Here is a 17,115-nt window from a genome sequence, read left to right as displayed (position 1 = left end):
CCTATTCATTCAATGATAAATCCATATTTCTTTATGGCTTACCCATTCAGATGCTATTCATCTATACATTTTATTAATCTATCTTTTCCTTTTTTGCTTATCCATTGAGGTGCTATTCATTAATTCATTTTATTCATCTATTTTTTTCCTTTTGGCTTACTCATTGCGGTGTTATTCATCAATTCATTCGTTTTATTCATCTGTCTTTTTCCTTTTGGCTTACCCATTGAGGTATCATTCACCTATTTATTAATTATATTCATCTATCTTTTTCTTTTTGACCTATTCATTTAATTCATCTTTCTCTTTTTGACCTATTCATTTAATTCATCTGTCTTTCTCTCTTTGACTTATTCATTTAATTCATCTGTCTTTCTCTCTTTGACTTATTCATTTAATTCATCTGTCTTTCTCTTTTTGACTTATTCATCTTATTCATCTGTCTTTCTCTTTTTGACTTATTCATTTTATTCATCTGTCTTTCTCTTTTTGACTTATTCATTTAATTGATCTTTCTCTTTTTTACTTATTCATTTTATTTATCTGTCTTTCTCTTTTTGACTTATTCATTTAATTCATCTGTCTTTCTCTTTTTGACTTATTCATTTTATTCATCTGTCTTTCTCTTTTTGACCTATTCATCTTATTCCTCTGTCTTTCTCTTTTTGACTTATTCATTTAATTGATCTGTCTTTCTCTTTTTGACTTATTCATCTTATTCATCTGTCTTTCTCTTTTGGCTTACCCATTGAGGTAAAATGTCCCCGTGGAGTTCTCGCTGTTGGCCACGAAGCACACGTGGTACCACTCGTCCGGGTACAGCCTCGTCCCGTCTGCGTAGAGGTACCTGCCTCCGATGGCTATGAACATCCTGGTGCTCTCTGGAAAGTGTGGGAACGTTAGCTGTGGTCTTTGATAGGTGGGGGTACATGCACGTATTCTTATACACGTACATGCATACAGAAACGCACGTACATGCAAGGCTGTGCTCTTTGATACGTGCGGGTACATACACGTATTCTTATACACGTACATGCATACAGAAACGCACGTACATGCAAGGCTGTGCACTTTGATACGGGCGGGTACATACACGTATTCTTATACACGTACATGCATACAGAAACGCACGTACATGCAAGGCTGTGCTCTTTGATACGTGCGGGTACATACACGTATTCTTATACACGTACATGCATACAGAAACGCACGTACATGCAAGGCTGTGCTCTTTGATACGTGGGGGTACATGCACGTATTCTTATACACGTACATGCATACAGAAACGCACGTACATGCAAGGCTGTGCTCTTTGATACGTGCGGGTACATACACGTATTCTTATACACGTACATGCATACAGAAATGAACGTGCATGCAAGGTCAAACATACACATGTCCACAAGTACACATACTGTAAGAGGTGCTGGACCTCCTATTCTGAATTCTGGTGGCTGGTAGATGCACTGATGTGGCTTAACACTTTATTTCTCAAGAGCACACGATAAGAATAGGATATAACTGGCGGTGCTGAGTGGAACTTGCGGCCAGCGACCCAAGAGCCAGAGGGAGCGAGGTGAGCGAGTGAGTACGAGTGAGACTTGAGGTCAAAGTCGGGTGACCTCTCATAGGCCTGGTGGACACCCAAGGCAGGCGTGGGTTATATTTAGAATCGTGCGTTCACAAGTATGGTTTGGGTTCGCACGAGGCGCTGTCCCCTCGTGGTATGAACGCTGCCTCATGGTCAGCGGGATTGCATGGCTATGCAGTATGCTTTACATACACGCACACGGACAGGTACACGTTTACGTTCAGGCACACACACACACACACACACACACACACACACACACACACACACACACACACACACACACACACACACACATCCACACACACACACACACACATCCACACACACACACACACACATCCAGGTGCTGTCTGACAAGTTTCAGCACTTTACTTGTCCACAAGTACTCTCTGCATTTTTTTTTTTAGTTGCTGAGACTAAGAAAACTCTAAATATGAATTAAATTGTCCTTTTTTTACCAATATGATCAAATAGATACGCATTGTCATTAATTTCTACGATCATAACTTCAAAGACAACATGCAACAGTTACCTCTGCAAAAACTACAATTTGCAGATCCTCAAGGTTAACAATCTATACACATGCAAACACCTGACGAAGTGTTAATTCTTTTAAAATATAATCCGTTATTCCTTACGTCAGACATAGGCCTACAAGGGAAATATAAACCGTTACAATGAAGAAAAAAACATTTGTTTCTGGGTTAAAGAGAGAGAAAAAAAGTGGGCCTTTAAACCTATTATTTCTATTTATAGTGTTAAGCATATGATAATAATCTTTTATACTCTTAAACATAGATATTTTTCACATCAGAAAAGTATTTAAACGCTAATAGTTTACTCGGTTATCCAATCTATTATCCACATCAATAAACTATACTGAAAATACACTTGTTCTTAAATCATACTTAAAATATACTTATACTGAAAATATACTTGTACTTAAATCATACTTAAAATTTACTTACACTTAAAATATACCCATAATTAAATAAGATATGCTTAAACTATACCTATACTTAATCAAGACATATTTCCTTCAGTGTTATTTACAGTATATTTCTCAGCATCTCCCCCCCCCTCCCCCAGGGTAGAGGCTTAGCCCCAGGGTGTAGCATAATGGCCATAATGGAGGTTGCCCAGGGACCCTTCGCCATGACTCGACACTTTTGGATAACATGGCAGCTGTATTTGCTTCGTCTAAGCACTTTTAAAGAAGGATTTTTTTTATCTCGACTGTGAGGTCATCGCGATTTCCGTCTCGAAAATCTGTTCATCTATTCAATGTCATCTTGTCAAATAAGCCTGTTTTGTTGTTTGTTTTTTTAATAATCTTCTTATATCCATCTTTATCCATCTTTATAAAATCTGCCAATAATTTTCCTCATACGTACATACCCACTAAAGCATCCTTCAGTTGGTCTTCCTAAACTCCAGACGTACATAAACGTACATAAACGCACACGCCCAAATTACGCACACACCTAAAAAAACGTACACAAGGGAATCTCAAGGACAAAGCTGATTGTAAATGGACAACATCCGTGATCATTTATTATTAACCTTTTGACCCTAGTCATTCAGGTTATATAATACGTTCATGTGTCTGTTTCAGGTTAGTCTATCCGTTCTCATAAAGAATTAAAAAATGAGTTTATTAAAATTCTTGAATGTTATTGAATGAAATCCTTGGGGAATCTGTTTTTTTCTTATTCTTTTTTCTTTTAATATCATTCTTATTGTTACTATTTTTTTTTGTAAGTATCCATAATAGGAGTGATAAGACATACAAGCAATAACGATAATGCCTCAGAAACTAATCATTAGAAGAACACACACACAAAAAAAAATCGATTGGAAAATAAATAAATAAATAAATATCCACACGACACGCAAAAAAAGGCTTTATAACCGCGTTACAATTTTCCTCGAAAACTCAATCAGCCAAAACATAAAAAAAAATATATATTTACAGATAACAACACATTATGAAAATAATTACGTATGTGTGAATGACAAGGCCATGGACACTGACAGAGTGAGGTACGATAATCTACTTATTTATTGGCATGTCTTAATCAAATCGTGTTTCCGGTTATTGTCATCGGCCACGTGGTTGTGATAGGAATGAAACAATATATTTTTGATATATTCCTTCAGTCCTGTTCTTTCTTTTATTTTCTCCTGGCTATTTCTTATCTATTCATCTATTCTCCTTTTGGCAATTTCTTACCTGTTTATTTATTCTTCGACTTTTGGCGACTTGTCATTCCTTTATTCATTATCATTTTATTATTATTATTATTATTTTGGCGATTTCTTATTGACTTTTTTTTTCTCTTCGAAATTTCTAATTCATTTACTCTTTTTTTATTTACTTTCTTTTTTATTTACATTCCTCTCGTTTGGAAAATTTCTTATCTATCTATTTATCCTTCTTCTTTCGTCGATTTCCTATTTCTTAACCAAGTCATCAAGTTTTGAATTTTAAAGAAAAGGACAAGATTCTGAGTCAAATGATCGATAGGTTAAATGACATACGTGAGACGTCGTTAAATTCCAATCCTTCAAGAACGGGAAGAGGGAATTGAAGGAGAAAGGGAAGAGGGAACAAGGAGAACGGAAAGAGGGAACTGAAGCGGAAGATGGTGATGAAGAAGAAATAGAAAGGGTGAAAGGAAGAGAAGGGAAAGGATAGGGTAGGTAGAGGAGAAGGGAGAAGGGGAAAGAGGAGGAGGAGGAGGAAGAGAAAGAGGCTGATTAGATGAAGACGAAGACGAAGAAGAGAAGATAGTAGATGCAAAGGAAGAGAAGAGGAAGAAAAGGCGGATAAGCTAGAATAGGAGGAACAGGTAGAGCGAAGATAAAAAAGGAGGCGGTGATGGATAGAAGGAAGAAAAGGAGGAGAAGAATCTGACAATAAAGAAAGGACGATGGAAGAGGAGGAGAAGGAGGGGAAGGGAAGAACAGGGATGAGAAAGAGAAGGAGGAAGAGGAAACACATAACCCTGAAGCCTGAAGAAGAAGAAAAAAGAAAACGAAATCAAAAGAAGAACAAAGTAGAAATAAAGGAAAATAAGAACATGAAAAAGAAAAAAGAACATAAGAGAGAGAATGAAAAACACAGCACAAACTAAAGAAACCAAAAAGAAGGGAAGAAAACAAGAAGAAAATGAAAAAAACACAAAAAAAAATACTGAAAGAAAAGAAGAAAAAACAAAACAAAAAAGAATACAAATAAAAGAAAAAAAGAAAGAAAGAAAAAAACGAAAACACACACACACACCCATCCTCCCCCTCCCCCTCCCCCACCCTCCCCCCCTCAAAAAAAAAAAAAAAAAAAAAAAAAAAATAATAAAAAATAAACTTACTAATGCCAAAATTGAGCTCGTTATTCCTCTGGTCGGTGACGGCGTAGGAGCAGAAGTAGGAGGCGCTCTCCCGGAAGTACTGCACCTTGATCCACGAACAGACCGACACGTCCGAAAGGGTCTCGCTGCTGGGACCGAGCCAGACCGAGGCGTGGGACTCGGTCGTCAGCTGGTTCTCCGGCTGGAAGAACAGGCCCTCCTCACCGCGGGCTGCAGGGGGAGAGAGGGAGGGGGGTGAGAGGGAGAAGTGGAGTGGGGTTAGGTGGAGGTAAAGAGAGGGGGGTTGGAGGGGGTTAGGTGGAAGTGGAGGGTGGAGAGAGGGAGAGAGGGAGAGAGGGAGGGGGGTGAGAGGGAGAGAGGGAGGTGGAGTGGGGTTAGGTGGAGAGAGGGAGAGTGGGGTTGGAGGTGAAGAGAGGGAGGTTGGAGTGGGGTTGGGTGGAGAGATGGCAGAGAGAAAGAGAGGTAGAGATTGGAAACGGAGATGGAGGTGGATGTAGAGTGGGGTTAGGTGGAGGTGGAGGGTTGGAGGTGAAGAGAGGGAGGTGGGAGATGAAGGGTTAGATGGAAAGGTGGAAAAGAGAAAGAAGTGGAGAGGGAGAGGGATGTTTTTGTTTTGGTGGAGGCGGAGGTTGGAGAGGGAGAGGGAGATTGGTTAGGTGGAGAGGGGGAGAGATGTGGAGGTGGTTAAGTGGAGGTTGGAGGTGGAGAGTAGGTGGGAGGTGGAGTTGGTTTGATGAATGTTGGAGGTGGAAAGGGATGGGCGGATGTGAAATTTGATTTGGTGGATGTGGAAGGTGGAGATGGAACTGAAAGGTGGATTTTGGTTAGTTAAATGTGGAGGTTGCAGGTGGAAGCGAGAGTTGTGGAGATTTTCAGGTGGATGTGGAATTGAAAGTAGACTGGCAAGAATAGTTACTTATAAGAGTAATAGACCCATCCCAGCCCTCTCTCTTAAGTGGAAGCAACAGATGTGGAATATCTTAGGTGGATGTAGAGATGGATGTAGAATTAGAGAGTTACTTAACATACAATGAATAATTTGAATGGATGAGATTGGCTTAAACAAGTCATATAGGCCTATATGTGTACAATGATAAAAAGTCATATATGCCTATATGTGTATAATAAAGTCATATAGGCCTATATATATAATGCTAATGATAGGTTTATAAATTAAATAGTTTTCTAAGTTGAATCAATTCGGTGTTTAGAGCTACTTATAATGATATAAGTAAACAGAAGGAGTGAAATTGGCTAAATAGACAAGTGGAATGAGAGAAAAGATTATATAAATAGGTGGAACAAGTGATATAATTTTCGATATTAGTGGAATAAGAGAGTTTTATAAATAGGTATAAGAAAAATGGGTAGATAGTTGAGAACAGACGTGAAATATGGGAATTAATTACATTAAAAGGAGTGAACCGAGTGAATGAAAAATATTACATGAATAAAAAAATATTAGATTAGGTTAAGCTAGGAATTATTAAATAGACGAATAAATGAAATGGGATAGATATATATGATAAGGATATGAATAACCATAATAAGAATGATAACAATGATAAGGATAACGATGATAGAGATATAATATAGATATAGATAATATAAAGATAACAATAATAAAGATAAACAGATATATAGTTTGATTAACAGAGTATGTTAGAAAATTGGAAAGTATTAGGTTAGGTTGATTAATAAAATTGCTCAATATAAGTGGAACTAGACATGAAATTAGGGAAATAATTACGTAATTATATTAGGTAAATGGAGAGAATCTATCACCCTGGTCTTGATGTATGGAGATTGATGAGAAAAATTATAGGAATAAAACAGTTATTTTGATAGGATAGGTTAGACACGTGGCGATGTGTACAAAGAGAGAGAGAGGAATAGTAAAAGTAATAATGATGACAATGATGATGATTGATGATGATTATGATTGATGATGATAACTGATGATGATGAAGATAATACTGATAATAATAACAATCTAATAGTGATGATAATAATAACCATAGTGATAATCATAATAATAATTATGATAATGATAATAAGAATAATGATAATAATAATGATAATGATAAAGATAATTATAATAATCATGTTATCAATAATGTTAACAATAACAGCAATGCTGATGATAATGATAATCATAATGATAGCAATAATAACGATAACAATGACAATATCACACCAGGAATACCTTTACTTCAATATTTGTATTTTTCCCACCACACAATAGTTAAAAAAAAGAAGTGAATAAAAAAATAAAAAATAAAAAAATAAACAAGCTTTTGAAGAAATATTAACCAAAAAGATTTTTCTTCTTTTTTTTGTAAAATGAAGATAAACTTGAACGGCAAACAATAGAAAAAAAAAAAACTTTAAAAAGTCTTCAAAAAAGAAAATAGCAAAAAGAAGAAATTTTCAAAAAAGTAAAAAAAAAAAAAAAAAAAAAAAAAAAAAAAAGTAAAAAAAAGTAAAAAAAAAAAAAAAAAAAAAAGTAAAAAAAAAAAAAGATGAAAAAAAAAAGTCTATTAAAAGCTCTGATTCCAGTCGCGAAACACAACGCCCGCCTAACACAAGAGATCGCTTTTCCCGGAACAAATGCCGAGTTAAACTGGTTTTGCTGGAAATGAACATGATTTAACATTAACCGCTAATTACACTCATTAAGGAAATCGAGATGGCCCTAATGACAGGTAAGCGGAACTGTTACTAATGGCTATAAATAAGGAAGAATGACTGAATTCGTTAATTACAATAAAGATAATTATTGATAATTAAGTTATGGCAGTTATTTTCATGGGTAATTATGTTTATTGTTACGTATGTTCTTGTTAATACAATTGCTTGAATGATTATCATTACTATTAGTGTTATTACTATTATTATCATTACTGTTACTAACATTTTCATTACTATTATCCTTCTCATTATTATTATCATTCTCATTGTCATCATTATTATTATCATCATTATTGTCATCATCGATAATGCCATTATTATTAGTACTATTATTGTTATTATCATCATTATCATTATCACTATTATTATTACTATTACTATTATTATCATTATTATTATTATTATTATTATTATTATTATTATTATTATTATTATCACCATTGTCATTATTATTAATATTATCATTGTTATTATCATTCTTATTTTTATTTTTATTCCTACTCTTTATCTTATAGCTATGACTATTATCATTATTAGCATCATCATTTCTGTTATCATCATTACTATCATTGTCAAGGTTGTTACTATTACTATTATTATCATTATCATTTATTACTATCATCTTTATTACTTTTATCATTATCAGTATCTCCAGCTCATTGATATCCTAATTAACCGTCGTTATCATTATTATGAATATCATATCATCTGTACTCTAGTCATCATTATAACTATGACTGTTATCATCAATATCATTATTGTCTTCAATATTTGCTATCATTTTATCACCGTTGTAATTGTTATCATAATTATCACTATTGTTATTACAGCAATTTTATCATCATCTATTAATATCATCATTATCATTATTAGCAATATTGATATCACTGTCATCATTGTGATCATTATCAGTATGATATCCATCGTCATTATTATTACTATTATTATTAATATTATCACTATTACTATCATTATTACTTTTATCATTATAATCAGTGTTATCATCATCATTGTCATTATTACCACTATCATTACTATTAGCATTACTATCATTATCATCATCTGCAGCAATAGTATTAGTAGTGATATTATCATCACTATTACTGTTGCTAGTCTTTGTTATCATTATTAATATCATCAATCTTATCATCACTATCAATAGCACTGTTGTATTCATTTTCATCATGATTATTACTACTACAATTGTTTTATTTTTCTACCAATATAACTACTATTGTCATTAAAGTAATAACTAATATCAATACTATTACTAGTAGTATCAATGGATACATACATGCATATGCATACATAGACTTACATATAAGTAGAGTTTGGTATGACTTACCGTGCAAAGTTGATTGCAGAGTGATCAGTAGAGTCAGCCTCCAAAAATCCATTGCAAACTGCAAGAAAATAAACTGCATTACATACGGATACACATACGAACAAACATACAGACAGACACACGAACACACACACACGCACGCACACTTCTTTCTTTATTTCTTCTTTCGCTGCAGAAGAGGTCAGCGTAAGTGTCTTATTGTGTCTTACCATTTCCTTCCCTTCGTTTCTTCTTAATGAAAAGAAAGACGTGATTATTTACTAAAAGTCTTGTCACTTTTGAGGACGATGTCGATTCACGTTTATAAAAAAAGATAATAATGAATAATAACAATAATAATAATAATCATCATCATCATCATCATCGTCATAATAATAATCATAATCATAATAGTAATAATAATGATAATAATAATAATAATAATGACAATGATAAATAATAATAATAATAATAAGAGTAATAATAATAATAATAATAATAATGATAACAATAATAATAATAATAATGATAATAATAAATAATGATAATGATAATAATAAATAATAATAATTATAATGATAATAGTAATGGCAGTGATGATAATGATAATGGTGATGATGATAATTATAACTGTGATAATCATATAGATAATGATAATCAATACAACTTTACAACCATCCATTACATATCAATTAATGTAGATATATATGAACAGACTTCCCTGAAAAAAATTCAAATAATTAACTGAACAGGAATTTCTTCAGCCAAGCGTGTTATCTCGACATTGCTACATTGTACAAGGTTAGAAAAAAAATTCTTAATGAACCAAAGTTTGTCATGTTTGCAGATGATCGAAATAGATATTGCATGTTGATGGAGAGAGATTGGGACAATTTGTTGACAGTGAGTGGGAGGAGAGATGTGTCTGTCCTGTTATCGTGTCAAGGTCGTTCATTGATGTATCTTTCAATTTTATTTTTTTATTTTTATTTTTTTTTTATTATTTTTTTTTGTGAACGTGTGTTTGTGTGTTGGGAGTGTATGTGTGCTTGTGTGTATGGAGGGGGGAGGGGAGGGGGTTATGTGTGTATGTGTGTTGGGATTGTATGTGTGCTTGTGTGTATGGGGGGGGAGGGGGTTATCTGTGTATGTGAACGTGTGTGAATTTGTGTTGGGAGTGTATGTGTGTATGGGGGGGAGGGGAGGGGGTTATGTGTGTATGTGAACGTGTGTGAATGTGTGTTGGGAGTGTATGTGTGTATGGGGGGGAGGGGAGGGGGTTATCTGGGTATGTGAACGTGTGTGAATGTGTGTTGAGAGTGTATGTGTGTATGGGGGGGAGGGGAGGGGGTTATCTGTGTATGCGAACGTTTGTGAATGTGTGTTGGGAGTGTATGTGTGCTTGTGTATGGGGGGGGGAGGGCTTATCTGTGTATGTGTGTGTGTCTCTTTGGTTGTCTGTGTGTGCCTTTGGGTGTTTGTGTGTATGTGTGTGTCTTTGGGTGTTTGTGTGTATGTGTGTGTGTCTTTGGGTGTTTGTGTATGTGTGTGTGTGTGTGGGGGGGGTATGTGTGTTTGTGTGTCTGTGAAGGGGGGTATGTGAGTAAGATGGTGTGTGTGTGGGGGGGGTATATGTGCGTTTACGTGTGTGTAGGTATTTTTATGTATGTGAATGTATACATGTACGTACCTGTATTCCTACTTGGGATATGACACTGAATAGTTTATGGAAATGTGCTTGTATTTCTATCATTCAAATCCTCCCCCCCCCCCCCACACACACATGTTTTTTTCCACTTTTCTGCAAAATAAATCATATAAATAAAAAACTTTACCTACAAGGACACGATGTCTCTCTCTTTTTTTTCTTTCATGATTAATTACTTAGACATATTTTGCGCACTGGTGTGATGACAAAGAAAATTTATAAGCAAAGGATCTTTTTCGTTATTATTATTCACTATTGAACAGTAGAATTAAGGCGAATTGTGACCTGCATATGTGTGTATATATGTGTGTGTTTGTGTTTGTGTTTGTGTGTGTGTATGTGTGCGTGTGCGTGTGTGTGTGTGTGTATGTGTGTGTGTGTGTGTGTGCGTGCGTGCGTGTACGTGTGCGTGCGCGTGCGTGCGTGTGTATGTTTGTGTGTGTACGTTTGTATACAGTACATAGCGTCAAAAATTACATCCATAGACATTCGACCACTTTGGCGCCACAGGATAAAATCTGCCACCACTTCCCGCTCGAAAACACTTTTATAGCAAGTACTCATAATTTGCGGTCCTTCCCTAGGGTAAGTTAAAGTACCCAGGGATGCGAAAGAGGGAAGGAAAACTTTGTCCTTGAAGGTGAGAGGGAGGGAAAGAGGGAGGTTGGGAGAGAGTAAAGGAGGGAAAAAGAGAGGGAGGGAGAGAGGAAAGAGTGAGAGTAATGGGTGGAGGGAAGGAAGAGTGAGAGGGAGGGTGAGAGTAAGGGAAGGAGGGAGGTTGGGAGAGTAAAGGAGGGAAAAAGAGGGAGGGAAGGAGGGAGGTTGGGAGAGTAAAGGAGGGAATAAGAGAGGGAGGGAAAGAGGAAAGGGTGAGAGGGAGTGAGAGAGGGAAACCTGAGAGTAAGGAATGGAGAAGCGTAAAGGAAGGAAGAAGGAGAACAAGGGAGGGAGCAACGGAAGGGGGAAGGGCAAGACGAATGACTGACTTAAGCCCGCCCGGTCTTAAGGTTCTTAGACGAGGCCCCAAAGTCTTAGGAAGCGCCTCCTGACATCCTTCGCTGCCGTTCTTCGCCAGCCAAGTCTTGGACTATAATTGTGTCGTTTTTGTGCTGCTGTGTATATGTGTGTGTGTGTGTGTGTGTGTGTGTGTGTGTGTGTGTGTGTGTGTGTGTGTGTGTGTGTGTGTGTGTGTGTGTGTGTGTCTGTGTGTGTGTGTGTCTGTGTGTGTGTGTGTGTGTGTGTGTGTGTGTGTGTGTGTGTGTGTGTGTGTGTGTGTGTGTGAGTGTGTGTGTGTGTGTGAGTGTGTGTGTGTGTGTGTGTGTGTGTGTGTGTGTGTGTGTGTGTGTGTGTGTATATATATGTATATATATATATATATATATATATATATATATATATATATATATATATATATATATATATATATATATATATACTACACATATACATGGACATAAATGAATACACATACTGTGAACATATATCTTAATGCATAAAAGAAACCACTTAGCTTTACCCGCAAACCCCGCTCTTCCCGCTAAAACCTTATCACAACTAAGTACGCTTTTCAACATTACACGTTCAAGCACCGAGAGAAAGCCACACACACACACACTCAAACACGGTCACCACTTTTCTTCTACTCGCTAAGTTGTATTTTATTGTATTTAGGATGACTATGGTCTGTACTTTGTCCTTGAAAAGGGAGAGATGGAGGGAGAGGAAGAGTAAGGGAAGGGGTGATAATAATTGATAATAATGATGATAATGATAATAGCATGACAATGATAATAGTAATAACCAAACTGTATTAATGATAATAATAAATAAAAATAATCAATAAAAGATAATGGTAAAACAATAATAGGAATGATAATAATGATACTTACAATAATGACAATAACAGTAATATTGATAATAATGATGATGACAATAATAATGATAACAACAGTAATGGTAATAATTATAATAATAATAATTATTATTATCATTATTATTATCATCATCATTATCATTATTATTAATGTCATTATCATTATTATTATCATAATTGTTATTATGATTATAATCATAATAATGATAACAATAGTGATATCAATGTTAAAATGATAACAGTAATAGTAATAATGATACTAATAATGATAATTATGGAGATAATAGAAGCAGTAATAACAATGATGATAATGATAACAAAAACAATAATAGTAATGAGATAATGATAATATTATTGACAACATAATAATGGCTACATTTATAACAACAATAAAAAACGCAAAGGTACTAACAATGACTGTGATGATAATAAACATAACGGTAATAATGATAATAACAATAACAACAATGATAGGTACAGTGATAATAACTATATTTTTTCTCATCGTTCTGTTGAAATATTTTTCTAGTTTCCGTCGTGTTAAACGATTTCAGTAGATAGGCACAAACGCGTGAGCAAACACAAACACACACACACACACACATACATACACACACACACAAACAAACACACACACACTTACATGCACACACACACACACACATACATACACACACACACACGCAAATACACGCACACACACACACACACATACACACACACACACACTTATATGCACACACATACACACACACACTTATATGCACACACACACACACATACTTACACGCACACACATACATACATTGCACATACAGATAAATAAACAACATGCATGGATAACACACACATAGGCCTACACACAGACGAATACACATATATATGCATACATATATTAAGCATACTGTACACATACACACACAAACAAACACCATGCATACTCACCATACTCACACACACAACACATATACATACATATATTACACATAGCGTACACATAAACATGCACACAAACACTATACATACATAACACACACACACTCACATAGGCCTACACACAATCAAACACACACATACTCTCACATAGACTTACACACAATCAAACACACACACATACACTCACATAGGCCTTCACACAATCAAGCACACACACATACACTCACATAGGCCTTCACACAATCAAACACACACACATACACTCACATAGGCCTACACACAATCAAACACACACACATACACTCACATAGACTTACACACAATCAAAAACACATACACGAACTACATAAACTTCCCTGGCATAAGGTGTAGTTCCTCGCTGTCAGGGAACACCGGATGCCAAATTTTACCATGACAAGACATCTTTTTTTCCTTCTTCTTTCAAATTCCTGATTTTTTCGAGGCTTTTCCGCCCGTCTTCTCAAGGAACTTTTAAATAGAACGAGAAGCCTCAGGTGAGATCCTTGGCCGGCCTGCTAGGATATTCGGCGAGTGTTTGTCCGGAGAAAAACTGGTCTATGGTGTTGAGGAAGTTGATGGACTTAGCTGTCGTGTTTTCCTTGTGGGGTCTGCTTTCACACAAATACGCACGCATGAACACGCGCGCGCGCACATAGACACACACACACACACACACACACACACACACACACACACACACACACACACACACACACACACACACACACATATATATATATATATATATATATATATATATGTATATATATATATATATATATATATATATATATACATATATATGTATGTATATATATACATATATGAATATGTATATATATATATATATATATATATATATATATATATATATATATATATATACATATACATTTGTGTGTGTGTGTGTGTATATGTATGTACACATACACACACATGTATATATATATATATATATATATATATATATATATATATATATATATATATATATATATATATATATATATGTGTGTGTGTGTGTGTGTGTGTGTGTGTGTGTGTGTGTATGCATGTGTGCGTATGTATATATATAAACACACATACGAACACACACACACACACACACACACACTCACACACACATGTATGTGTGTGTGTGTGTGTGTGTGTGTGTGTGTGTGTGTGTGTGTGTGTGTGTGTGTGTGTGTGTGTGTGTGTGTGTGTGTATGCATGTGTGCGTATGTATATATATAAACACACATACGAACACACACACACACACACACACACACACACACTCACACACACATGTATGTGTGTGTGTGTGTGTGTGTGTGTGTGTGTGTGTGTGTGTGTGTGTGTGTGTGTGTGTGTGTGTGTGAGACTAAATAGATAAATAGACAGATAGACACAAACGCACATATACATTCCCATAATACATACATATATCTATATAAGAAATCATAATTCCTAATGTCAAGCGGATAGGCCTACAAACAGACATTTTAGTGCCCGGATAAATTCACAAACAAAAATAAAACCCGTTTTCCCTCACAAACAATCCTGATCTCATGGTGAGGAAAACAATAGCAAGGATTCCCAGGCATTCGTCACATTAATCAGTCAAAGAAAATATTAGAAAAAAAAGAAAAAAAGAAAAAGAAAAAAGTCACACGAGTTTCATCTTTCCCACAAATGAATAAAAATTGAAATTGAAAAAGGGTGGAGAAAAATCTTTCCAGTTTCTCAGATTTAACAGTATCTCCTCTCACCCTCACACCCTTATTTTTTCTTTCACCCTTACACCCTTATTTTTTCTTTCACCCTTACACCCTTATTTTTTCTTTCACCCTTACACCCTTATTTTCTCTTTCACCCTCACACCCTTATTTCCTCTTTCACCCTTACACCCTTATTTTCTCTTTCACCCTTACACCCTTATTTTCTCTTTCACCCTTACACCCTTATTTTTTCTTTCACCCTTACATCCTCTGATCCTCCTCTTTCATACTTTCACCCTTATTTTCTCCCTCGACCTTATACCCTTGGGTCTTCCCTCCTTACCCTTATATCCTTGGGTCCTCCCTCACCCTTACACCCTCAGGCTGTCCCCCTCACCATTACACCCTTGTTCTCCGCCTCACCCTTACACCCTTAGGGCCTCCCCTTCACCCTTGTCCTCTCCCTCACCCTTACACTCTCAGGGCCTTCCTCTCACCCTTACACCCTTGTCCTCACTCACCCTTACACCCTTAGGTCCTCCCCTAACCCTTACACCCTCGTCCTCCTTCACCCTTACACCCTCAGGTCCTCTACCCCCCCCCAAAAAAAAAAAAAAATAATAATAATAAAGAAAAAAAGAAAAAACAAGTTTGTCTTCTTCCCTGTTATTGCTGGCCATCAAGAATTCAAAAAGAATTGAAGAAAGATTTTGTTTTGTATTTTTTTCTTTCTCCTTGAGTGTGTAAAGAAACGTTTTCATGTGTTACCAGTTGTGGAGAAATGACGGATATTGTTTTTTTCTCTTGTATTTCGTAAAATACATGTTTGTTGAATAACGTAAAATGTGAAATAACGTTTGTTGTTTTCTCCTTAGTAAAAAAAAAAGAAAAAGAAAAAAGAAAAAAAAACGAGTTTGGTTGAATAATATTTAACACTGATTATGTAAACAAACCACGTGATGACCCGAATATAATTCGAAATATGCAAACAACGTGAATAACGAACAGAGATTTGCAAGCACGTAATGAACACTCACCGAATTGTACAAGAGAAGGAATCATAAATTCTACAAGCCTCGGAAATGTCCAAATAACACTCCTTCTATCTCCTTTCTTTCCGCTAAATAATCCACCATACAAATAAAAATAATTCTAACAAAAAATCAAGGAAAAAAAAAGGAATTCTTCTAAAAAAAAGCACTTTTGACGAGAGCTCTCCACCCTTCAACCGCCCGCGACCATGGCCAGGCTGATACTGAGGCGACAGGCGTGGGTAAGAGTCCGTGCCCTTCTTGCTATACCCTGCATGCTCGCGGGAGGGTATTCACGGCGGGTGGGTATAGCCGTTCTTGTAAAGGGGGAGTAGGAGAGGGAGGGATGGGGGGGGGGATTTGGGAATGTGTAAATTATTATTTTGTTTTTTTTCTTGTGTATTATATTTTTTATATTATTATTTTATTAATTTATTGCTTTTTATTTTATTATTGTTATTTTTTGTGTGAGGGTTCATTGTTCTCTGATATTTCTTTCTTTATCTTTAGTTTCCGTTTCCGTACTTCGTTGGTTTTTGTTTGTATTTCCTTTTATCAATCAATTTTCGTTTCATTAAAAGACGCATATTTTCTACACTCTCTTTCTTTCTTTCTTTTTTCGTTTCACTAAACTACAACCGTGCAATCTTTTGTATCTATGAAAAAAAATATCTATCATCATTTCTTAAAATTCGTAAAGGTGCTTTCTCATTCTTTTCCCAACGCAGTAATATTATTATTCTTAGAAGGGGAAACACTGATAATTATTTTGCAATTACGAGAACAAAACGTTTGTGGAATTCATTGTAATGGACGCATATAACATACACACACTTACATAATACGTATATACATCACATACA

At 35.5% G+C, this 17,115-nt stretch overlaps 1 protein-coding gene across 1 annotated transcript in view; it reads right to left on the bottom strand.

The window, feature by feature from the left end:
* LOC113822956 (uncharacterized) overlaps positions 1-16,448 on the bottom strand; it is a 30,793-nt gene extending 14,345 nt beyond the window's left edge. Inside the window, exons 1-4 of the mRNA XM_027375507.2 lie at positions 16,259-16,448; positions 9,002-9,059; positions 4,966-5,175; positions 746-881 (exon numbers count right to left, since the gene is read on the bottom strand). Of these exons, the coding sequence (XP_027231308.2) occupies positions 746-881; positions 4,966-5,175; positions 9,002-9,053 (398 nt within the window). The 5' untranslated portion in view covers positions 9,054-9,059; positions 16,259-16,448. The remainder of the gene's footprint in view (positions 1-745; positions 882-4,965; positions 5,176-9,001; positions 9,060-16,258) is intronic.
* Positions 16,449-17,115: the final 667 nt, after the last annotated feature.

The sequence above is a fragment of the Penaeus vannamei genome, chromosome 23, assembly GCF_042767895.1.
Source record: "Penaeus vannamei isolate JL-2024 chromosome 23, ASM4276789v1, whole genome shotgun sequence".
NCBI lineage: Eukaryota > Metazoa > Arthropoda > Malacostraca > Decapoda > Penaeidae > Penaeus > Penaeus vannamei.
Note: the sequence above shows the minus strand (reverse complement) of the source record. Positions and strands in the feature narration are given on the sequence as shown.